The 26,516-nt window shown below is 36.7% G+C and overlaps 1 protein-coding gene across 4 annotated transcripts; it reads right to left on the bottom strand.

Moving 5' to 3' along the window:
- LOC109105917 lies at positions 1-25,802 on the bottom strand. Of its 4 annotated transcripts, none has more exons than XM_042718372.1 (12): positions 25,711-25,802; positions 24,918-24,991; positions 24,506-24,554; positions 23,541-23,614; positions 23,005-23,182; positions 13,718-13,835; positions 12,709-12,977; positions 10,741-10,989; positions 9,575-10,177; positions 5,147-5,329; positions 760-794; positions 1-632 (listed from the first exon to the last, which is right to left on the bottom strand). In XM_042718372.1, the coding sequence occupies exons 2-12, from the start codon at positions 24,983-24,985 to the stop codon at positions 554-556; spliced, it is 1,905 nt and encodes a 634-aa protein (XP_042574306.1). In that variant the 5' UTR covers positions 24,986-24,991; positions 25,711-25,802; the 3' UTR covers positions 1-553. The 4 variants fall into 4 exon arrangements, with proteins under 4 accessions (XP_042574306.1, XP_042574307.1, XP_042574309.1 ...); XM_042718373.1 differs by lacking the exon at positions 25,711-25,802 and adding an exon at positions 25,121-25,285; XM_042718374.1 differs by having other exon boundaries at positions 11-632; positions 9,575-10,162.
- Positions 25,803-26,516: the final 714 nt, after the last annotated feature.

Here is a 26,516-nt window from a genome sequence, read left to right as displayed (position 1 = left end):
TTTCATCCTACTATGGAAGTCAATAGCAACAAATGTTCAGTTTCCCACATTCTTCAAAATAGCTTCTTTTGTAGGTTTGGAACAACTTGAAGGTGAGTGAACAATGGGAGAATTTTCATTTTTGGGTGAACTATACCTTTAATGCTTATTAAAACATTACTGGCAGTTATCAACAGGCTATAATTCATCATCATGATGCCACCTTTGTTTTTATAAGTCTTATTTATCTGCACATTCCACAGAGACAAAACTTAACTAAAATTGAAAAACATTTATGGGGAATAATAGTGAGATTAACTGTATAAAAGTATCAATATATCAAATAACAAACAAATTCAAGGATTTCTTGCTAAATGACATGAACAGCCACGCAGGAACATGCAAGCAGTGTAGGTATTTAATGGAAACCAAGGAGCAAAATGCCAAACCACTGTCTTCAACAATCACAAAAAAGGCAAATATTGCATCATAACAAAAACGCTGCCAAACCTGTGAGAACATTGAACATTTTCTACTCAACATTTTGTTGGATAAGGCTTGATTTCCAAGATGTTCAGTGGTTTAGTCTTACAATAAAGTTGACATGGGTTTGAGCAGTAACAGACTCTGTTCTCAGGCCGGAACTGAAGGGTCTATAACAGCCAAGACAAAAAGGAAAAAAAGAGGGCTTAAGCATCATGGTAGCCTATATGGTACCCAATAACACAAACAAATATGAACGAAACAGGAACATGCTGGGAAACTATGGCGTCTACTTACATGAAAGCGCTGGGTTGGTTTCCCCTGACTGCCACCTGTGTCAAAAGAAGGTTATAAAGGTCAGATCAAAGGTATGACCCCTGAGGGACACTCATTAAAAAGTAATGATGTCGGGCTGGCGCCCATTATCACGTTCCAGTAGCGTTCTCGGTCCATTTTTATAGGGTGACAGTGGGCCTGCTGCCTGTCAGGGTCAGCGTGTTTTTGTAATGCTTGTGACATCATTAAACCGCCAGCTCATTAGAGGCCACTGAGAAGCAATGTTGCATGTAATAACCACTCGCTTTAACATTCCAGGTAGCTGTTTGGTTACTGCAGGACGCGGTGGGTGGTATAGATCCTAACGTTTAGCAAACACTTGGAAATGACTTTTGTGAAGATCCCATCCTGTCACCACGGATGTTGCTAAATGAATCCCAGTGATCATCAGCAGTGAATTCAATCAAGTGAATGCTTAAAACACAGGCTACTCCAAAACCCAAAACAAAGGAGAAAGAATGCAAAGCCAGACTACCATTCAAAAGTTTAGGGTCATTAAGTTTTTTTTTTAATGAAATTAATACTTTTATTCAGCAAGTATGCATAAAGTTGATTAAAAGTGACAGTAAAGACATTTATAATGCTACAAAACATTTCTATTTCAAATAAATGCTAATGCTTTTAATAATAAATATTAATTTCTATTAATCAAAGAATCCTGAAAAAAAAACATAACATGATTTCCACAAACTGTCTTGATAATATGAAGAAATATTACTTGAGCACCAAATCAGCACATTAAAATGATTTGATCATGCCATCCCAGGTACAAATTTGAAAATAAATTTTTCATTAATATATTATTAATATATAATAAAATGTATTAAAATAGAAAAGTTATTTTAAACTGTAATATTTCACAATATTACTGTTTGTACAGAATTTTTGATCAAACAGCCTTTAAAAACATTTAAGTGAGCCCAAACCTCTGAACAGTAGTGTATATTTTGCTGTACCTTTGGTAAAAAAAAATGACTTAAAAAACAATAAATATAATAATCATTATTCATTCAAATTTGTGTGTGAATTATACCACATACTCTATATGCATGCTAATTTAAATCATATCAGATGTTACCTTTTGATTGGAGAGAATGTTTTTCAAATGTATATCACTTTCTTTAATATAGTTTGATAGAAATATCTTTCAAATTGAATTATGAGTAATTTGATCTCTAAAAGAAGATTTTACAATAAGAATTCAAAAGGAAAACAAATGCTGATGAACAGGTTCAAAACTGACATAAAAAATGGCTTAATTAATTGTTTTAAATTAATCCATCAAATATCCACATCCATAAATCTTACAGCGCAGCAAAATGTCCCTCTTGACCTTTCTGTATTCAGCTTTACCCAGAGCTCTACACGTCGACAAATGCTGCCCTCTAGTGGACCTTTATTAAATTATAACCTTACGCAGCCTTGGGAAGTGCATATTCAGATTTCAAAGATATGCCTTCATATTTCACCAAGCCTATTCCACTTACAAAATGATGAGAGAAGTGAAAAGAGTGTTAAGAACACAAATCCTAGTAATAATAGGATTAACATCTTATGCAATAATTACACAATGATAATAAGTGATAATGTAATTTCTACTTTTCTTCAAAACTAATTTCATTATTTTGTTATCACACTGTTATTACATTAGCCATTTAGTATATCAGCTAACCAAATATAATGCACTGTGGAAAAAGGGCTAAATTGTTTAATCTGGAAGAAAGAAAACACACCCACCCACTCACACACACTGAGCAAAACACATAAAAAAGCTATGATTCAGCTGACTGCCGTGCAAGCGTTGCTCAAGGCAATGCTATGATGCCTCTGTGTCAGCGAGTGAACAATCACCTCTCACTCTCTGTGCAGTAATGCACAACATGACAGCCGAACGCCTCTCAACCCCGTCAAGCCTTTAGATCCGCGCACACCAGGGATAGAGTCATACTGTGCAGACAGGCACATCAACAGACCAGGCAACAGCAGGTGATTGGCTGCAGTCAGGATGGGGAACTATGGGGGAATACTTCATCCTCTGAGCTTCCTACTTCCTGCTCAGCCATCCGAGAGGCTTGTGCATTACATGTAATTACATATCAATGCCAAAAATGCACTCTGTGGCATGCTCTCAAAACAGATAAAGTAGACATCAGCAATGAAAACTAGAAGAGAAGATGACACATACTTTTAGGTCAAACATGATTAACTTCCTTTCTAAAAATGTATTATTGTTTCTTTCAGATAGTGTTTCTGTGTCTCTCTATTTAACGTTAGTCTCACTTGTGGCCACATTTCTCACCTCTTCCTCAAAGTACCTTTCTTTCATTTCATGTCTTTTGTTACTGTTTTTGTGTTGCTGTGTTGCATTTAGCTTTCTCGTATGATAAATGTAATAATTATCATGGATTAATTATTAATCAACAGCACTTTTAATTTAGTTTTTAAATATATTTAATATTTGTAATATTTTAAATTTCTTTTTATTTTAATATTATATTAATATTGCATAATGTATACTATGGATCAAAAGTGGAGGTCAGTAAGATTTTAGTTTTTTAATCAATACTACAAAGATAAAATAACTGAGCAAAAAAAAAAAAAAAAATATATATATATATAATATATATATATATATATATATATATATATATATATATATATATATATATATATATATATATATAAAATGTATCACAGTTTCACAACTGCTCTTTAACCACAAAAAGAACATTTTCTTGAGCAGCAAGTAAGCAAATTAGAATGATTTCTGAAGGATCATAACTCTACGGCTGCTTAAACATTAGAAACTTCTTTCTTTTCATCTTACTAAAACTCTAATATGTTATTAAACTACTGTAGAAATCCATTGAGCACACTGTACTTGTATTCCTCACAGCCTCTTTTTCATTTCTATCAAAAATTATACATGGCACCTGCCCTGACTGCTGCCTAATGTTAAGAAACTGAACCTTCAGTTTTACTAAATTACATAAACTAAGATATACAGATGGAAGAGCATTTATATCCAGCAGCCATACTGTACTTTTGATGACATCACCGGAACCATTTTAGAAGATACTTGAAACAATGAAAAATCAAAGATGTTTCCAAGGAGACAAACACCAAAGGCAGAAGAATGCAGTGCCAATCTTGTGGTACTGTCTGCTCGTTTTATTTCAAACGTCTGCACCAGGACAGCGTGTCATTAACCACACTAACTTTCACAAAGGGGTTAAGCTGTTTCACAGTAAATTGCACTGATCGTATCAGCTTTCCAGGGTGAGTAGACGGGCCTGACAGTGAGTGGTGGAGTTGGGAGGGGAGCGGGGATTTGACCTACCTGAATGGGTCTTACTGACATCAGCAGGTTTTTCAGATGGACCCCAGCGGTTGATGAAGAAAGCCCTTCAACTGACACCAGGTCTGCAGCCTTGCCCATTCTCTCCCCCCTCTTCCCGCTCTACTGCTCGTCTGTTTGCCTGGCACCAAGTGGGCACTGCCCATCTGGCCCTCTCCGACTCTACCTCGCCCCTGAACAACAACCTGCAGCGAGCGCCAGGCGCACACCGAGACGACCAATTTAGTTTGCCCTTCTGGCGTCTGCTGATGTTTCAATACGGATGAGATGCCGCAAGGTTTTTTGACTCTATTGACTAACAAAAGAACAGACCTTTGTGAGGGTAGACGCCATATTTAATTTTACACTAATGGAAACAAGGCTGTAAGGGACGGACATACAGTCTGGTCATTGGATCTTATAGACCTTAATCAGAGTAGAATTCTAAGCTGATAAAAACATAGTTAGGAGGAATAGATTTACAGTCTTTATAATGAGATGTGCTGTATAAAGGTCCTAGAACACTTTTTCAAAACAAAAAAGTTTTTTTTTTTTAAAGATTCGTTAGTTGAACATTTGTTAAAAGTATAATCTATGAACCCACAAGCCATCAAATTAAATATGGCATCTATCCAGACAGAAGGTGCTGTGACATTTACCACTCCTCTGCAAAATTTCGTGGGCAAAACACAGTAGCTTAGTTTCAATAAGAATCCATGTGATCAGGAGATCTGCATGAGAGTGATGAGAGAGATGTCCAAGTTGATCACGAAAATTTGATGCATTGGCCAACATAAAGTTGCTTGGTTTGACAGTGACTTCAGGGCTTCATAAAACACTACACTATTGAAAATGTATTTTTTTTTTGCCCATGAAATGTCACTGAATATGCGATTAACAAGATCCATAGGTAAACTGAACAGAAATATGGACAATAAATTATAAGGATTAAAGAATATAGTGGAGCACTCGCCCACATTCACAACATGATAAAGAAAGAGACACAATTACCTCATCCTGGGGCTGGTTTGGGCCACATCCCTTTCCCTGTTTGGGACAGTTTAACTTGAGACTCTGTTGCAGAAATGAAGGTGGTGATGAATCAGGCATTCTGAAGGTGACAATTCTGGGCTTCGTTTTAGTCACTGCGTTAGTCTCTTCGCTAATCTGTGGTGTAAGATCACAACTCACACTCTGTAGCAAAAAACAACAACAACAAAAACAGGAATGTTAAAAAAAGGAAAGGAAAAGTTATAACTTAAGTCTTGATTCATTATTATAGTATGGAAAAAAATACTTCGGAAGTCAATGGCTACCAGCAAGTGTTTGGTTAAAAATATCTGCTTTTGTGTTAAGGTTTGGAGCGACTTGAGGGTGAGTAAATTTTTGGGCTAACCATGCCTTCAATATTAATATTTTAAGTTCTTTTTCATCTCCAATGGTGGCATGCAGGTTTAAGGATGGACTTGAGCTCTCAGTCTATTTTCAGTCCACTTCCATGTGCCTTCCTGACCTTCTCATGCTGCATCTACCTTCCTGTTGTCCTGCCGAGAGTGTCCCACCTCCCACCTCAGAGCTTAATGAGCATAAACAAATCAGGAGTCCCCGTGACTCTCTCTGCTTCAAGTTCCGCGCCTCTCTCGGCTGGCTGGGACTCAATGTCACACCTGACCACTACACTGCTGTGAAAGCAGTGGGCATCCCCAGGCCTACAGTCAAAACAACTGGCCTACAGTGATGTACAACAATGGCACTCCCACAGACTATGTTATGATGTTAGACAACATCACAGCATTTCCTGCAGGAGAACAGACCTGAACATAATTGATTTTTCCCATATGGTCTATGGGGCAGTCTGTGTTGTATGTATTAGGATTAGAGTTGTCAACACAATGCAATTATTTATTATTTAACACAAAGCAAAAAAAACAATAAAAATGCAAATAATTCAAGATTCAATTTAAGTTACACATTTAAGTTTTTGCTAGACCACAGTAAACTACTACCACTGCCAAACAAACACCTACTGAGAGCAGCGGATACAGAATGTGCCAAGAGCTGTTTACAACATACACATTTAAAAACAGGAAGGATAGAGCAATGGAAAGATATACAAGTGCTATAACAAGTCTCAGTTAGCTTAATGCAGTACACATAGCAAGGGCTTTTTAAATAATATAATTTATTTCTGTGTTGGCAAAGCTGAATTTTCAGCAGCAATTACTCCAGTCTTCCGTATTACATGATCCTTCAGAAATAATTTTTTTGTGGTAATCAATACTTTGGTGCTGAGGAAACATTTTTAATTATTATCAGTTATGAACCAAAGAAAAAACTTGTTGCCATAATGTTTGTACCAAGTGTGAATCCATACAATTACAAATGCATACTTTCTAGTCAAAATCTTTACTTTACAATCATTTAACTGCTTTGAGTGGGATGAATTAACCGATGAAACCACTTTTGCGCAAAGTCAAGGCATTTAGTAGTTATCCAAGTATGAAGTTCCAGTGTATGGAGGTTTAAATCCCATTTGGTTTACTGCTCTGGATACACCTGTTTTGATGCATTATGTGTGAATGCTTCTTTAGACCATATTATCCTATAAACATGTTCCAAGGACATCCCAGTCAAAGCAGCACGATCTGATGCAGTGAAACAGTGCTATCTGTATTCCGCTGCTCTCAGCACAGTGTTAAGTGATTAATCCCCCTCCATAGAAATCACAGCCCTCCATTACACCAATCACACACTAAGCAGTATTATCCCGGGGTGACAACATTTGACAAATTCCCCGCTCGCCCTCACTCCTGCTTTGTGTTCCCTGTTGGCACGCCTGCTATTATTCCTGATGAAAAATTAATTTCCCTTATCTGTGGCTAAGCTCTTCAATCCAAATCCGCCATACTAGCAACTCTCTATTTACAGGTATTAAGAGAACGCACCCACCCACACACACACACACTCTTGCCTCCAAACACACACCAAAGATTAATTGCACGTCTTCAGGGGGTGACATCCAATTCTGAACACCTGAAAGGTACTTGATACTTGAGAGAGGGAGAGAGATAACATTGTCAGCGTGGATGAGACTGACAGCGGAACAATGTCCCTGGGTAGCATCTTGCTGATCTGTCTTTCAGCAGGCCCACACCACTCTGTCAAATGCAACCTCATCGATTTGGCTGTCTGCAGACATTTCTCTGCAAAGACACCCCCCCCCCACAACCTCTATTAAGACTGACACCCTGTTATCTTCATCGGCCTGCAAAGCTCACGTGCCTCTCATCTCAGGATGGGTTATGAAGAGGAAAGAAGGGAGAGAAAGGGCGGCTACATAGGAAAAACTGTGATGAAAGGAGAATATTGTGTGATGTCGCATGGGGAACATGGAATTCATATATGGGGTGAATTATGGGCTTGTTTTGAAAGGAGAAATCATAGAAAGGAAATCTTTTACCTTGATATCTAATCATGTACATATTGCTCTCACTTATATATGCAATACTATATGTACTGTACATACAATCTATATTGTGAAAACAGCACCAAAAGGCAATATGTTGTCAAGATAAAAATATGCCAGATATCTCCCAAATGTAAATTTTTGCATTTTAAAGTGTTGTATGCAAAAATTAATAATTGTAATAATTAACTTTAAATATTAGAAATTTATGCTTACATTATAGAAATCCTTGACACATAGCAATAAATTAAATAATAATTATTAAATAATAATTATATTAATTATATTAATAATATGAATTATTACTTTATACATTTTTTATAATAATAATAATAATACAATAGTAGTAGCAATAATAATAGTATTACAAAAATGTGCATTATGAATGTTTGAATAATAATAATAATAACAACAGTAATAATAAATTATTATTATTAGAAGATTTGTTATAGTTTAATGCTTATTTAGTTGGTGACACTACAATAAGATGTCATTTGTTATCATTAGTTGTATTAACTAACATTAACTAATAATGAACAATACATTCATTACATTATTTATTAAAGGTGCCATAGAATGCATTGATACAATATTTTAAATTGTACTCTGACGTCCCCAGAGCATGTATGTGAAGTTTAATCTCAAAATACCCCACAGATCTTTTTTTATAGCTTGTTGAAATTGGCACTTTTAGGGTATGAGTCAAAACACGCTGTTTTTTGTGTTTGTCCCCTTTAAATGAAAATGAGCTGGTGCTCCCGCCTACCTTTTCAGACGAGTGCGGAACTTCAAGAGCTCATGCTCAGGAGCATACCGGTGTTAACTGGTGGTGACCGTGTTACTGACCTCACGTTACTTCCAAATGCAATTTTTAACTACCACATTCCTATTCACGATCATTCTGGTAGCATGTGAAGGCAGCATTAGCGAAAACAGGCAGAAACAATTGTAGCTTTAGCAACATTAGCCTTACAGAGAGGCAAGAAGCTCATTTGGAAAAACAAAATATGATGTGTGATGCTTACTTTGTCTGGAGTCTGGACGTTTGCAAACGAAGCGTTGGTATCGATCCCTCTTTCAGAAGCAATCTTTGCACAACTCCAGCGCTGAACTGACCCTCATTTGTGAGGCAGTCCGTGTAAAATGTTAGCACAAACGTATAGGACTCTTCCATTTATTTTCCCAGGACATTTCCTTCGAAAATGAAATTTAACCACCATATCCTCAGCGGTCTATGGAGACTCCTATGTTCGTTGGTGCATCCCAACACACGACACTTTTAATGGCTCTTTGGCACTGACATTGTACCTCCAGCAGCTAAAGCAAGAAAACAGCAATGGCGGACCGCTGCCTCTCACTCAGGGCTGTGTATATGCTAATAGGGCAGAGAGTGTCACAAATGGGCGGGACTTTGCGACTATGACGTCACAGTAGTGAGAAATCTGGAACTGCTAGTGTGGAGAGACTGTTTATGATTTATTTGGATTATAAAACAATGAGTGGGTGGATTTTTACCATTATAGGCTGGTTGTTTTAACACACTGCGACCACACAATTGTGTTCAGACACCTTATAAAAGTGATTTCTGCATTCTGTGGCACCTTTAATCTTTGATAAAGTTAGTTAATAAAAATACAGTCGTTTATTGTTTGTAGAAGTACTGTTCATTCTTAGTTCATGTTAACTAATGTAAAGTAATATTAACTAATGAACCTTATTGTAAAGTATTACCATTTAGATACTATTGTGTCACTAGCGCAGAAACAAAACAATATTTAAAAATCGGTTCTGCACATCAGTTATTGGACACTTCAAAATAAACGGTTTTGTAACCGCCAATAATAAAGCAAGTATCTGTAAATCTCAAATCATGTCACACCATGTGCAATTAGTTTTTTGTTGGTAGAGATTTTGACTAATTAATTCCCAAGTAAAAATTATAGTTGGTATTCCTGGGAAAGAACAGTACTTACAACTGGGTTGAGGTGTTTGACCACTCTTATTTTGGTGGGAACAGGCCCGTAAGAAGTTCTCAGCTCACACTTGCTCTTGTGTCCTCGCCAGACTTCATCTATACTGTACTGTTGGTTCATCTGATCTGGGACTTGCCCCATTCCTTGTAACACCACCCTGTCTGTGCCCCTCTGATGAGACTGATAATGCTGGAGCTCTGCTGCATGGCCTGATGGATTCCCTTGTGTCAGTGGAGCTTGTTGCCATGGTGGCTGAAGTGGGGGTACTACAACCTGGTACTGGTGCTGCTGTGAAGGCAAGGGCTGGATTTCTGGATGGCGCTCCAGGAAAAGACAGTGAGGCGGATCATGGAAGGGCTGCTGGTGCGTAACCTTCCAAGGGCAAGAACCCAAGACACACGGCTGTGTCTGTTGATTTTGGTTGTTGTTCCAGTGTCCGGTGGAACTATCAGTTTGGAATCGCTCCTGCCGCAGATGCTTCTTGTTTGCGGCCCATCTAGATCTCATCCGTTCCTTCTGTTTGATAACCTGCTCCCTCAGTCGCATCTGCTCCCGCAGCCTCTCCATGTAGAACGCCTCCTCTTCCCACTGAGGATGACAAAACTGATAATAAACAATTCAATGGTATAATCACAGCAAGCTTGGACATTTATTAGTGAGTAATTTGTTTTATAATGAACACTTCATTAAAAAGAAAATCACTATAAGTTCTTGTGTTCTGTTATTGCTTAAGCCGCAGACATTCTGCTAAATATAATAAAAGCTTTTTTTAATACAAAAATCTTTGCTGATATTGGAAAATGTCTGCTGTCTGAACATGACTGAAGGAGGAGAATGCAGATAGTAGCCGGACTGATTGATTTTCAGAGCTAGGCTTTGAAACAGCCCTGACAGTGGCTATTGATTTCCTCCTGACTGCATTGTTAAAGGTAATAATTGGTCTAATGAACAGCTTTCACACAGACTGCCTGACCTTGAGCATGGGGCAAAAGGCTCTATTACCACACACTTTCATATCAAAGTCCAGAGAAATTGAAAGAGACCCACTACAAAGCCTTCAAACGTATTAACACAAAAACTGTGAAATGATGCTAAACAGTACAACACAGCTAACATAAAGGTTTTTAATTTAATAAAGTTGTGACTGTCACAGACATCACACTGACCTCTTTGTTGTTTGTCATGTTTAGCGGCTTTGCGGGAAGTTTTTGAGTAGCTGGAGGAGTTTGGGGCTGCACCTTGACCTTCTGACCCACATTTCTTCCCACCATCCCTGGCGCTGGTGGAGTTTTGGCAGATATCTTAGACTTGGCACTTGCTGGCTGCCTTGCAGCAATGGGCATCCCCCTGGCAACAGCCATTGGCTTGGCACTGTGCACCATCCTGGCAACAGCTCTTACCAGCACAGCAGGTTTCTGAGTGGGATGGAGGCTGTTATTAGAAATGGATACGTGCTGCAGTTGGTAATAAGAGATCAGCCATGCTAAGAGGCCACTGAGGCTTGCTGGATTAAAGAAAGTTATATAAAGTTACATTATTTTACATGTAGTGAAACACTAAGTGAAGAAATGGAAAGAGGATCTTACCCCAAAAAAATTCATTCCACCATTCCACCAATTTGAGGTTAAGATGCATTAAATTAATCAAAAGTGGCAGTAAAGACATCTAGAAAGATTTCTATTTCAAATAAATGATGTTCTTTTGAACTTTCTATTTATAAAAAATATCCTGAATAACATCTCATGGATTCCACAAAGATACTAAGTAGTACAACATTGATAATAATAAGAACACTAAGTCATCATACAAGAAAGATACAGTCTTCAGTGTCACAAATGATCATGTGACACTGAATACTGGAGTAATGGCTGAAAAAAATGTAGGTTTGCCATCACACAATTAAATTAATTTACAAATAAAAGTTTATACATTTTAATAAAAATTATAATAATATATCATTAAATATATATATATATATATATATATATATATATATATATATATATATATATATATATATATATATATTTTTTTTTTTTTTTAAATCAAATTGGTGATCATAAAAAATTACTTCAAAAACAAATAAAAAAAATCTTACTGACCCCAAACTTTTGAACAGTAGTGTAAATTGCAAGAGAAATCAAAAATAGTACTAATTTTCTAAATCTCAATTTACCAATCTTGATAGTTCAGTCAGCTTTTAAAAATCTCAATACGTCTAAATAAAAACTAAACTAATAGGGGTTGCAGCTTAACCAATGAAATTCCCTGCCACTCGTGGTGAAGGCAGATTGGCACTGTGATTTGCTCTGTGTTTGGTGATGTGGGCAATCAGGAGGGGGTCTGTAAAGAGTTGGCAGCCAGTGGTTTTCTTTGATTGACAGGCAGAGGAAGAGTCTAAGTCAAAGGGCACTGTGCTTAATAAATAAAGCAATTTGTGCTAGGAAAAGAAAATATCACATAAACAAGGTCACCTCCACAACTCAATCATGTATAAATGTGCAAATATAAATAAAAAAGAAAAATAATACAATAAAATATACAAATAAAAAAGCAAAAGCACAATCTAATGACCTTGATGGTGAAATAATTCAGCTCAGTCTACTGAAACCAAAGTGGGAATAGAGTAATTGCCCAAAACTGCCTTTAAACACTAGAGGGCAGCGTAGCCTGTGGGTCCATCTGTCCATGAGAACAAACGGGCCTACTATAATTCATGCGATTACTACAATGAAGTGCATTGATGTATTTAGAATAGACATTTAATGTATTTACATGGTATTTTGTTTTTATATTTGTGTCAAAAAACATATCTAAACCAATGCTGCCCATACCTGCAACAGTGTAATAAGTTAAAGCAATGTGAAACACTTGGCTACAGGCTCAACAAATAAAAAATAATAAAATAAAAAACTTATAAACAGGGCAAACAGGCACTTGTTACTTAATTTGGGGAAGTATACTAAACCTAAAGATAAGGTAAGAGATCTGAAGAGTATTTATGAAAGTAAAATTCGTTGAACATCAGAAGATGTTAACAGCCTTCATAAGGCACATATTAACCAATCGAATCACAATTTGTAGATTGGTCTCATGGACAGGAATGGCCATTATGCTACGTCCTTGAAAATCACCTGTGCCTGTGGTCCAGAGGGAGCAGTTAAGGAGCAGCCAGACTGAGCTGATGGATGTTTCTGGAGAGGCTTTTGCCCACGGTGGGGAGTCCCAGGCTTTGACAGATCCGTGGGCCCCTGCAAAGCTAGACTGGGCCTCCAGGGGTCACTCTCATTTCCCGGAGGCTGAATGGAGCCCATGGGAGTAGGTCCAGCTAGGAGCGGATTAGTGTCCAAGACTGAAGCAGAGTGTTGTTGATCAAACATATGCTGTCCTGGGAACACTGGCTCTTTGAAGGAGGGGTGAAACAAAGACAAAAAAAGAGGGGAAGTGAACATGCGGGTGCCATATTGCCATATTTCCGCTGTTCTAACGTGACATCTCTACTTCTGTTTGCACCTAGGGTGTCTGACTGCATACAGTGCTGAGGACAGAGCAAAGGTCAAAAAGGCAAATGGCCATTTCTGTGTAAATCAAAACATTGTAAATTTATGTATCTAATTCACATTGAAAGTCTCTTATGCTCACCAGGAATACATTTATTTGATCAAAAATGTATTGTGAAATACTAAAATTTAAAATAGTTGTTTTCAATTTTAATATATTTTGACATGTAATTTATATGTGTGATAGCAAAGCTGAATTTTCAGTCTTCAGTGTCATATGATCATTTTAGAAACATTTCTTTTTATTGTCAACGATGACAGTTCTGCAGTTTTTATGTAAAAGCTCAAAAGAACAACACTTATTTGAAATAGAAATCTTACAAATGGAATTTTGTCATCTTTTATGTGTCCTTGCTAAATAAATGTATTTAAAAAAAAGCACTACCAACCCCAAATTTTGAACAGTAGTGTATGTATTTAGGTTACAAGGTTCTAACTGTAGAGCAGCATAGTAACAGATGGTTTGGTGAGAAAAAAAAGGGCGTATGCATCTAAACATACACCTTCTGTGACCGGATGTGTTTGCAGCGTTGTTTGCTCAACCGTCTGGAGCACTGTATGCAGTGGGGATATGTGGTCTCACCAGGACTGCGGGAGGGTCCAGTGACGGTTTCCTCTGGGGCAGGCTGTCCCCTGCAGGAGCGTGTGAGATGACGCCCAGAGGGCTGAGGAGACAGACCCTCTCGCAACTCAGATCCACCCTATTATATATATAATTATATAATAAATGAACACCAAGGACATTCAAATAAACAACGTAAAAATGTAAAAAAAAAATAATGCCACAGTAATACATCATCTTCTATAAACCTCTGCCATTTACTTTAAAAAATACAGAAAAAATATTCTGCAGTTTACATTTTATCACCTTTTGAAACAAATTAACATAAAATTAAAAGATAAAATAAAAATTACTTTTTTAAATATAATATTTAAAAATACAAATAAATATAATAGAAAAAAATGAAAAAATATTTCTTTTTCATTTTTAAATAATATATATGTACTACTGTTCAAAAAAAGTTTGGTTCGGTAAGATTCTTTTTTAAATGAATAATTTTATTCAGCAAGGATGCATTAACTGATCAAAGGTGGCTCTTAAGACTTTTATAATATGTTACAAAAGATTTCCATTTAAATTAACGCTGTTCTTCTGAATTTTCTATTCATCACAGAATCCTGAAAAATGAATCATGGTTTGCACAAAAATATTAAGCAGCACAACTGTTGTCAAAAGGTTCTTGAGGAGCAAATCAGCATATTAGAATGATTTACAAAGGTAATTCATAATTGAAGACTGGAATAATGCCTGCTGATAATTCAGCTTTGCCATCACAGGAATAAACTACATTTTAATATATACTAAAATGGAAAACAGTTATTTTAAATATAAATCGAATAGTATTTTACAATATTTCTTTACATAATTTATTGTATTTTTGATTAAATAAAATGCAGCCTTGGTGACCATAAGAGACTTCTTTTGAAAGCATTTAAAAAAAACGCTATATAAAAGGCTATATTTAATTTTAAACATGATTATACAATGATAGTCTTCTTATTCTCACATATTAGCAGAGATTTCAACTGTTTCAATGCGGAAACTTTGCTGGCACTCTGGCCATTATGATCACGCACATCTGCCATAATTGCACTGAGCTTTTCGGGGGGCGCACGATAACAATCCACTAATCCTTTCAAAGAAAAGCTAACCACCCCGATTTCACCTTTATCCTCTTAAATATCCATCTCGGTTCTCAAATAAGCCCTTTTTCACTGTACTTCACGTACGAAATGCCACCCTTACCCCTGTTAATTACCCGATGCTATCACTCCTAATCTACATTCTAAACCAGAACTGATTACTCCTTTTTTTCTCCTCTCCTTGGCCTGTGTGTGAATGAGATTCAAGCCAAGTCATCCTAAACAGAAAGTTAATCAGTGGCTCTATGCAACAGACTGTGGTTCAGAAATAACTGGCCATTGTGCACTTAATCAGTTCTCCACTCAAAAGGTCAGTTCCAGCCCCCCAGTAGGATTTAATTAAAAGCACTACACAAAAGCAAAAGGCGTTTGTATGAATTTGATAACCAAGAATGCTCTTTCAATGGCTAATCCTGCATTTACAGAGAGAGAGACGGAGCAGGAGGGAGAGGGAGAGATAGAGGCTACTGAAGCTCTCCAGGGTTGGAGCCAGGTGTGGACTGCACCGCATTCAATAACGGAGATGATTTAGAGGACAATGGGAGGATGTTTCATTAGAATCATGCTCTGCCTGTTGTCTTCCACTCTCAGTGTTAGAACTGCCATTGAAACTGCACCGACAGAGGGGCGAAGACGGTCACGCCACTGGGCCTCTTTCCTGGAGGAACGATGCTATTGTGAAATCAGAAAGTCATAAGAGGGATGTTTATATTCAGCGCACTCGAAATTAAAAACTGCTGTAGGGCTACCGCTGAAGAAGGTCAAATGAGGGCAAAATTATTCACTTAAAATTAATTTCTGAGTTGTCTACATAATTCAGTGCGGGATAGGTAACTTATTAATCACCTAAATATTATAATATGACCAAAATCAAAATAGAGTTGAATAGAAAGTGCTTCATTTTCTAAAACGCACCTCTAGCAGTCAAATGACCTGGGTTTATTTGTGATGCGTTTTTAACAAGACAGCAGTCTGATGTTTTCCTTTTCACAAAGAGCCATTTAAGCGACTTCTGACATCACGGAATTAAAAACTTGCGGGCAATCCACTGATCCATAGCAAAGAGCCTTTATCTGCCTCACTCACTATCAGAGCTGTCATTCAGCCAGTGCAAACAAACAGCAGCCAACCCATTCTCTACCGCAATTAATGGAGTTAATGAGATCTTTCACTGGAGGCAATTCATCCATTTCAATCAATGGAATACTCAATGCAGTTGTAAAATGAAGTTTAAAATGATAGACAGAATTAATATTTAAACACCTTTCTTCACAGAAAATATTCCGTACGCACCCACACACACACACCACAGATGGGACCCTGCATGTACGATTAGTGTGTGATTGTATGATAATGGTATGATAATCGTGATTAATCAGATGCCCACTGGCAAATGGAAGTTTCCGGGGGGCATTTTGTCACCTGCATTCTAAACGGCATCATACCAAGCCTTGGCTCGACGACACTGCTGACTGGCTTAGGCTGAGCTGCTCTCTGAAATGCTGCACTCGATTGAGATTCACATTTGAGAGCGGAAAAATACACATCACATCATGGGCATCCAGAGCACATGAACATAACCGGCTTGGAAAACATTTTGTGAAGAACAGAGATGTGTACTTGGTCAAACGGCCAGACCTTGCGGCCAGAAACTGACAATTTTCTTCTTCTTTTCTCCATGATCTGCCCGTGTAATCATGTCAAATGTGCACATATAGATTTACGAAGGCATTTTAAAGGAGGCAACAACCAATTTTTGTTGGAAGTAGAGAGCTAATTGATTACTACAAAAAAGATTGAACTTCACAAACGCCATCAGGTTAAATGATAAATACTAATTTCTAGACCTCTAGTGTGTAAAGCAGAACTAATTTAAGGTAAAGATATTTAGGAATGATATTTTGATGTATTATAATGAATATGACTTCGATTGAATAGAAATGTGGATGCTGGGGCATATGTACCGAGCCCGTGACCTTACATCCTATTGAGCATTAAGTCCCCCTCCTCCCTTGAAATGAAATAAACATGTGCCTAAAGCCCATATCAAACCTTTCCAGTTGCACAAGGACTACTATCTATGTTTACAGATTCAACTCAAACAGTGTTTAGCCAGGGCACTCATGATTAATAGCAGTAGAAAACATACACACAGCCGCGTCTGTGAGCACACACACACACACACACACACATACTGAGCGAGCAGCTGCTACTCCCTTAGATGCTCAAGGGATCCACAGCAGGCCAGGCCTGGCTTTGTGTAGACATCAAGGGCACTGCAATAGAAAGGATAACACCTATTTGACACTTAATTCTGTACAGACACCTTAACTTCCTTTAAAGACAGGAAATGGAACTGTTCCAATAAAAATAAACCATTTAACTAATTTATTATGTATTTTGTATTTTTTTAATTCTATTATTATTATTATTATTAACAACAACAGTATTAAAATACTATTAATTTATTATAATAATAACAACAATAAAGCAATTTACTAATTTAAATGATTTACTTAAAAATTATTATAGTTATTATTATTATTATTATTTAATAATAATAACTACTCACATTTCACTGACCAAAAAACATTCTCTATATAACCGTGTATGTGACGAATAAAAATCTTGAATCTTGAATTATTAATAAAATACCAGCATTCATTGCCTTTTATTATTATTATTAATAATAATAAATAATATTAATGTAAACTGTATTCTGGAAATTGTATTATTAACAACAATAATAATATAATGTAAATTCTTAAATATTATGAATGTTATTATTACTACAGTTATTTGAATATTTGGAATGATGTATCTGGAAATTAATCATTATAAACAACAAATTATTATTATTATCGCTAACAATAAAAATTCCAGCATACATCGTATTTGAATGAATGATTGAATGAATGGTTGAATAAATGAATGAATTAATAAAAATTCTAAATAAATTTGAAAAATTCTATAAATGTTAAAACGAAACATCTAAACAAAAATCTAAACCCACAGCAATATTTATCAACTCATTATTCTATTCACAGCAATAACAGCTTGATGAAATGAAAGTTAATTTGCGAAGCCCTCAGGCAGAAAGTGGTTGCAGGCCTGAGCCTGACCTTGCAGAGAGAGGGCTCCTCTGGTTCTGGGAAGGTGCCGATTGGCTCGAAGTGTTTGTGGGGGCTCAGAAGGAGAGAGAGCTAGGGTGCGACTCAGGACTCTGGAGGGTTTGGTCTGTGGGTGGATAGTACTTGCCTGAGGGGTGCGACAAGAGCGAAAAGGCCACGTTTGATCACATCGTCTAAAAGCAACATTTAATGATACTGTATACCTGTAACAATAGGGTCAGAACTATATGAAGTTCTACGTTGAGAGATGACTTTATCAAATGTGATATAATTTGAATAAAGCCGGGCAATTCGGCACTTTACTCCAACGACGCCAGCAGACAATGGGGCTGCCACTCGAGCTGCAGAGGGAGGAAGGAGGGGCTGTGATACCTCTCCTCCGCCTGTCTGTGTCTATTAATGCCATGATCACAGATTAGCGTGACTTCAGCATAGAAAGGGACAGGGGCTGAGGGGAACATGGGAAGAGAGACAGAGAGGTGAAGAAAGGGATAGACAAAGAGAGGGCACTAACACTTAAAACTGAACAATTTCCTCCGGTGTGAGTAGCCACTTGACTCATTTTAATGGTCAAATACAAATGTTTCAGAGGAGAACTGCGCAAAGAACAAACACCAATAAAATAAACAGAAAATAGATTTATCTAATATTATTTTGTCATTCATTATATTTTAAATTCCATAACCTTCCATTACATTTTATAAATCAAAGAAAAATAAAAACGACTGCAAAAAAATTATTTAGAATGCATTTTACATTTAAAGATAAACATTTAGCTGTCCATTTAACATGCTTGATGTTAATATAGCAATATTCATAAGGCAGTCTCAAAAGGCAACCTTGTAAGATGCTATAACATCAAGACACTACAGAGGATGAAGACATCCGCAACTCCAGTCAGCTTCTTGCAGATGACATAATGCTAATGCGAAGCTATGCATAATTTACACTCACTCTACTCGCTCTCGACCAGCTCTACACCAGCAACGCTTCATTCATCATTCGTCATGGAGTCAAGAAGAAGAGGGAGAGGTTTCTCTTCATCATCAATTAAACAATCAGAGGGATGCATTCACAAGATACGGCAGCGCTATCAGGATGTACAACCGCTGTCTTTTGCATTAATTAAATATGGTTTTGGGCTTTACAGTAATCGCCCAATGCAAAAGATGTTTTTACCACAAGAGAGATGCTAAATCCAAAGCAAAACACAAAGCTCATTTCCCATGATTGACTCAAAATGGAAAACTGCCAAGTTATCTTGCATAATCCAAATATCAACACCAGTAGGAGGAGCGAAAACCCTTGATAATTGAAATCATTTCGTAAAGCAAACTCACAGATCTCACATGACAAAATGACAAAAATCTTCCTGAAACCTATACTGCTCATACAGACACACATTCATGCAGTTCCTCATAAAAATCCACAATTTCATGTTCATGATAGTTAATACATGCTAATAGTTGGCAGGATAAATTCCCACAGAGTGCTGGTCTGCTGGGGATGGGGGGGTGTTGATTATGTTAGTATGGAGTGTCTATCAATCACCCATACCCTTGTCTGTCTATTAACCGCAAGGTCTTTCATTCCAAAGCAGAAGATCCCTGTTTACCAAAGCAGCCCTGCTTCAATTCCCTTTGGTTCCACACTGCACTATTCTCAAACAACCACAAAACACAAAGTGGAAATTACATAATACATCCTGAAGTGCCCTAGAATGCTCAACAGATCAGCTTAAAAAATAAACTGTGACAAAACTGCACAAGAACTGAAGAAAACTAGCACTAAAAACTTAGTGTCGCACTGATGGTCAGTGATGGCGGTTGTGAAATCTATACATCAAGCATCATATCTAATCCTCCATTTTAACCTGTCTACCTCTCAACAGGCTATGAATCAGCAATTATTTCCTTCACACTATGTGTCACAATCAATTTCACTGCTCTGCGTAACAGAATGGTTTCGGGTGACATCTCCAATCAGTAGGTAGGGAGCACATCCTTTCAATGGAAATAGGGTGCTGCACAGGGTCATAACTTCTGACAAAATGCAAATTACATTTGTAACATAAACTGAAATGTCAATTGAGCTTTGCTAGGGCTGCTCCTTAGGTTTTTATACTTGGAAATTTATAATGCATGGTGTACGCTTGATCAGGAGTCGAATGGTGTGAGCAAAATTGCGGTTTCAGAGCTGTTTTATTTTCTGTTTCCTACACTTGAAAGCAGTGTAGGCTATTTTCTTTTTATCACTTCTCAAATGAGAACACTATGCGTTTTGTACAGTTTTGGCCAACAAAGCACTCTAACTTAAAAAAAAGAAAAAAAAAATCCTATTTAAGTCTTGAACATTTATATGTATGTATGTCTGTATGTACACATCATCAGTAAACAGAATGATTTTCCTATGGATAAGCGTCCTCTGTAAAGCTACAGTAGCACATGACCAAGCATTTAAAAAAACTGCTGAATAGGCTCCAGAGATGAATGTCAACTTGCATATCAAAACTGAGAAGTGACTAGAGTGCCAATGGGAATCCCAGCCCCCACAAACGCCACCCCTTCTAGAAAAAAAAAAAAAAAAACCTCTGTCCCTCATGTGTCTCTACTTCTGACACAAACAGTGTGACTCAGTGCCACAAAGAGAGGCTAATACTCTGAGTACAGAGAAACCTAACAGCAGACACCATCAATACTGCAGGTGTATGATTGTGTTTACAGTCTAGACTAACAGACTCTTGCCATTAAATAGACAGGTAGGTCGAAGGTGACAGAAAGATCTAATTAACTGCAATTAAAGTTATGAGCATCTATTTAAATTGAATGGTTAGGCTGGCAGATAAGATCTTGGACACTAAGTTCCAATTCTCAATATGAATTCATATCTCAAATGTAGTGTTCAGAAAAGTAATATTATTATTAGTTATTAATATTTTTTTTCATGCTAAGCTGAATTTTCAGCGGCAATTACCAGTCTTTAGTGCCACATACCCTTCAGAAATCATTCATATGCTGATTTTAAAGAAACATTTATAATTATCAATGTAAAAAAACAGTTGTGCTGCTAATTTTTTCAGGATTCTCTGATGAATAGAAAGATTTAAAAGGGCCGCATTTATTTGAAACTCTCTTTTGTAAGTCTTTACTTTGACTTTGGATCAATTTAAAGGGCCATTTTGGTGCCAGGGTGACACAGAAGAGAAGAATTATGAAACAAAGTTGTTATTTTGTTTTCTTTGAACACAAAAACTATTTTTGTAGCTTCATAAAATTACGGTTGAACCACTGATGTCGCATGGACAATTTTAACAATGTCCTTACTACATTTCTGTGCCTTGATCGTAGTAGTACCCTTGCTGTCTATTAATTTTCAGAAAACTATCCCATTAAAGTACCCATATTATGCCATTTTTACAGTTCCTAATATAATCTGACTTCAAAGATTCAGTCTCTCTAAACTCCTCCTTTCCATGAGCCTGCTCTGCTCTGATTACTCAGATGGCCTAGTCCATTGTGATTGGTCTACGGCATACAGCACGTGTCTAAAATGATACGCCTATTTCAATAGTTCTGTATTTTGAATGCTCTATAAAATATAAATACATATGATTTATCATACTTACATGTTGTGATTCAGTGGAGCAGCTGGTCCAAATAAACAGGATACTGATCTATCTTTCAAGAGCAAGTGTTTTGTGAATCCCGCGTTGAACTCCCCGAGATTAGAGAAGCAGTCGTCAGTAGAATGACGTGTTTATGGACGGAGTCAAGTTGTTTGCGGCTGGCCAATGTAGAAGACAGGCGCGCATTATGCAAATGTGTTACCCCGTGACATGTAGCCATCACGGAAGTGGGATTCTAATTACTAACGAATCATTTCAGCTGTACAGAGTCAACTCTTTTTTTTTGGGAGACAATAACTTTATTTATCGTGGATTTATCGTTTCAGCTTTACAACTTTAGAGATTGTTACAGTCACATACAGCTACATTACACACTGGATTAAAGGCAATATTGGAAAAGGCATAATAGGGGCACTTTAATGCATAATGTATACAGTACATACAGTATTTTTTTTACACTAGGCCTATGTACAATAGATGCACCTCCTCTTCCAAAATACCAAGACAATACAATACCTCTCTTGACTCGGGCATGGGTAAACTGGACACCACTTTAATACAACCCTTAACATCCATCTTTATGTCAGCCTGCTGATGGTCACTGTAGTCAGCAACCTCCTGCTAAATACACATTGCAGCATTTCATAACAGGCTTTATTGATCCATCAACTAAACATCTAATCAGCTGACTTTTGGATAAAGCTGTCCCTTTATCTCATTAACATATTCAATAGCATTGAGTATTGAATTATTCAGTCTGGCTTATCCAGTGACAGCTTATTTGACCCCAGTTTGTATTGCTCTCAATCACTTATGAAAAGGCTATGTCTCTATCTAACAAACGAAAGACCAGCCTTTATTCAGCAGACGTCCTTGAAATAATGATACATTGACTTCACAACACATATCACACCATTATTAGGGATAATCTCTTTCTCTGGTGGACAGGAAAACAAGAGAGGAGCATCAGTTATGTCCTCCATATTTAAGTCACACAGATATCTTCTAAAGGGTCAATAATCTTTTCACCTACACAGGCGTTATCAGATTTGGTTTACGCTTTGATAGAAGCCTATGCATTATCTGAGGCTGATAATTGGCGGGGAGTCTCTCCTACAACACAAAGAGTTCTTTTCCACAGGGATGCGGGCCTCAAGGTCAGAGCTCAGTTCTGCCATGGAGACAACAGGGGGGCATTACCTTCCACCAAACAAGCTGTCAGCACTAACTTTGTCAGGGCACAGACAAATAAACTGCTAGAGAGTGATAATAGATCTAATTTCACCTCCCTGTCACTCCCTCCCTCAAGGGAGCCAATTCCAAAGCACTGAAAGCTTAAGGAGCCAAGAAAAGAAAAAAAAATCAAACGACAAAACCAATGCTATCTAAAGAGATAAAGGGGTAACTCACTTGAAATTCATCTCCAGAAGGAGCATTGATTTCGATGTCTAAAACTTCACCAGGGTCAACCTCCACCTCTTCTTTAGGACATCTGGCTTGGTCTTCAGCAAGGTGTGGAGTTCCACAAACAAGGTAAGGCTTTGCAGTCGCCTGCAGTTTTGGTTTAGGAATGCTTTCATTGTGACATCTGAAAAGAAACACAACCTGTCAAATGCAAATATAATTGCGCTCAAAACAGCCACAATCAAGGAACCAACTGATATCAACCCATTTAAATTAGTATAAAGATTATTGGCCATGTCAGAACATCAGTATTCTCTAAGCAGAGCTACGTAATTCTTGTTTGGATATTTGCCAGGCAGAAAAAGAGCAAGATAAGGGCATTTTGAAACAACATTCCCATTATACGCAATGTGCTTCGGCAATGTTTGCTTTAAGCAGAGCTTACTTGAAACAAAGGCTCTGGGGGGCATCAAAAATCAACCTTTATCTAACAGTTCACCTATAAACCAGGCTGCTACAGAAAGAGGAAAAGTTCACCCTACCTCATAGTTTCGTTCTCATCATCGCTACACAAAAGGTCATCATTCAGCTCTTCATCTGATGTGTCCAATAGATCCTGAGAAATACACCCTCAATTTAAGCTCTTCTCAACCAACACTTTAATGAGTCATTCATTGGAGAATTGATCTTTGTTGATATAGTCCTTCAACACAGATTCATGTGAACGAGAAACCAATTCACCTTCCACACTAATGTTTATTTCATTATATTGGTTTACCAGTCAATTTTTGGGTAATATTTTACATCTATAAATATTAAATAATACTTTTTTGTCAGACTGCAGTTGCCTGATTCAAATAATCCGAAATGAATGCTTACTGGTATTTTTAAATACATCAATCATACATCTGTTGAATAGTATGCTCAGCTCTTAAATAATCTAAAGGATATTTGTAAAGCCTAGCAAAAAGATGAAGAGATTCAGCTCCCAAAAAGTACAAAATAAATATCGATGCACTGGTAAATCTTCTGCTTCCAATGATGAGCTAGAGCTAGGACAATTTAGCTAGTTTTCTCAGTTATTAAAGCAAAGTGAAGACTTTATAGTTCCTCTAATGTAAAATCTGGTCAATCCTCAAGAGACCTCAAACCTGCCATAGTTAAAGCTATTTCTAGTAGTACGGTCCTTTTATCTGCAGAACACCTTGCATTTGTGCCGTAGGACACATTTAGCAGATAATATACCATTAACTGCAAAAAAAAAAAAAAAATAGGACAGCTGGCCCTGTGAAGAAACCACCTGTCACAATCCTGAGGCAGAATGTGACACCATCACCTGAGACCTGGCATCTTAACAGATATTTACTGCTGTTTATCAGCACATCATACTGTGCACTGAGAATGCAATCACTTCACATGATCTTCAAGACAAGATTCAGAGATCTAGGTGCAAGACAGCAGATGAAAATCTATTCAAATACATATGCAGTGTTCTGGATATACTCACTTGTTTGGATGTCAGCCAGTCATCCACCAGAACGCCTTCCTCTGAATCACTTTATAAAAGAAAGAACATAAAGCATGTATGCCCAAGACCACCTGGTCATTTAGAAACATACTTTTTTTTCATATTCACAGAAAGAAATTAACTTTAATTAAAAAGCCTAATTAAACAACGTGAACGATATATAGAGATCAAATGTGTGCATGATTAACCAAAATGACATTATTTATATAGCCTCATAAAGGCCATATACCTAGTACTGTGTACCTCATAATTAGGTATGACAAATAAAATTAATGGAAATATAGTCTTATTCTTTATTTTTGGGTCGTTATTCAGCTTATATACAGCTTATATAACATAAGTCTATAAGGGAAGCCCTGTTTAACCCAGAATAAGTTCAGAGCAGCATTACCTTATCATATCTTGACCTTGATACTTCTCTGAAAAACCTCTCTCTGCCAGGCTTGTCATAAACCTCATTGTTCACTGAGAAGAGAATAAAACACGTTTTGTTTGTGTATGAATTATACTGTGTGGTAAAATTAAGGCGTTTGGAGCATTTAGTGCACACCAAGAGTTGCTGTAATTATTATTACTTCGTTAATTTATATGTACCAGAGCAAGTGCAGTGCCGCAATACTAATAATGACTTTCTACACAAAGTATTCTGTCTGTTTCACAAAGAAATAAGCCACAGTTGCTTAAGAAACATGCAATATTTTTGGCACCAATAAAACGCTAATGTTACATGTGTTACACGATTCTCAACAGATTTCTCGTTGCGCGTGCGCAGTACACAATGAAAATTGCTTTTTTGACGTACAGCTTACTTACACAAACACCATTAAAATACCATTAAATTTCCAGAAAATTTAATTAATTATGGAGAAATACAGGATATAGCCATTACCTTAGACCAAGTGCGGCCAAGCATGGAGAAATACAGGTTTTAGGCGTTATCTTAGATATAGCTAGGACTGGTGTCTCCAAACTGTCCGGTTTTTCACATAGTAAGTTTGCAATGTGCTGAATAACGAGATAAACAAACAAATAATGAAGAAAACATAAAATTAACTTCAAGGAAGTGCAACGTTCAGCACTCACGTGACTTAGGAGCAACATGAACCACCTGAGTGCTGACGTACTGCTAGATACGGCAAAAACCTTGCACGGAAATATAATGTAGCGTAGAACAATTTGCCCACCTTGAATATTTTCCATTATAGATACACATGATACACAGCCTAACCTGGTGTACACTAACGTTTCAAATGTGAAAAGTTACGAAAAAGTGAATTATGCAAGGGATTGTGGGTAATAAAAAATTAAACCCAAACAACTTTTGAAAATACATTTGCATATATCTGAGATTCGTTTTCACGATTCCTTAATACGCTCGAAAATGTTTAATTTTAAATGCAAATATAGTATATAAATGTTTATGTACTATTTATAGTATATTATATAGTACACACACACACACACACACACACACACACACAACACATATATATATATATATATATATATATATATATATATATATATATATATATATATATATATATATATATATACTATATATCGTAGCAGTAGCAGTTTTATAACACAAAATAAGAGGCGTAAAGGTTTAAAAATAGATTTACTTATTTATTTTACAAACGATTAATTGAAGTCATGGCTCAAAAAGAATCTATTATTTTGTTAAACATCTGTTTTGTTATAAAGTTAAGCACTGTTTTCAATTATATCGATGTTTATTTCAATTAGACTGCATTTGCTGCTGGCTCCATACCCTTATTGTATTTGATTATTCAGATTTGATTTTTAGTTTATAAACATGTTTAAATACAGCTAAACCATGAACCCCCGTTTTAGTTTAGCCGGAGAGTAGTTCTGTTATAGTTTGCAGAAAACAAAAATAAAGGATGTTTTATTAATTAATTAAAATTATTTGATTGGAAATTTTTCTTTCATGGAATGATTATTCATATTAGTGCGAGTACAATTG

This window comes from Cyprinus carpio, chromosome B2 (assembly GCF_018340385.1).
Source record: "Cyprinus carpio isolate SPL01 chromosome B2, ASM1834038v1, whole genome shotgun sequence".
NCBI classification, from domain to species: domain Eukaryota; kingdom Metazoa; phylum Chordata; class Actinopteri; order Cypriniformes; family Cyprinidae; genus Cyprinus; species Cyprinus carpio.
This window is presented reverse-complemented; position numbering and strand designations above follow the sequence as displayed.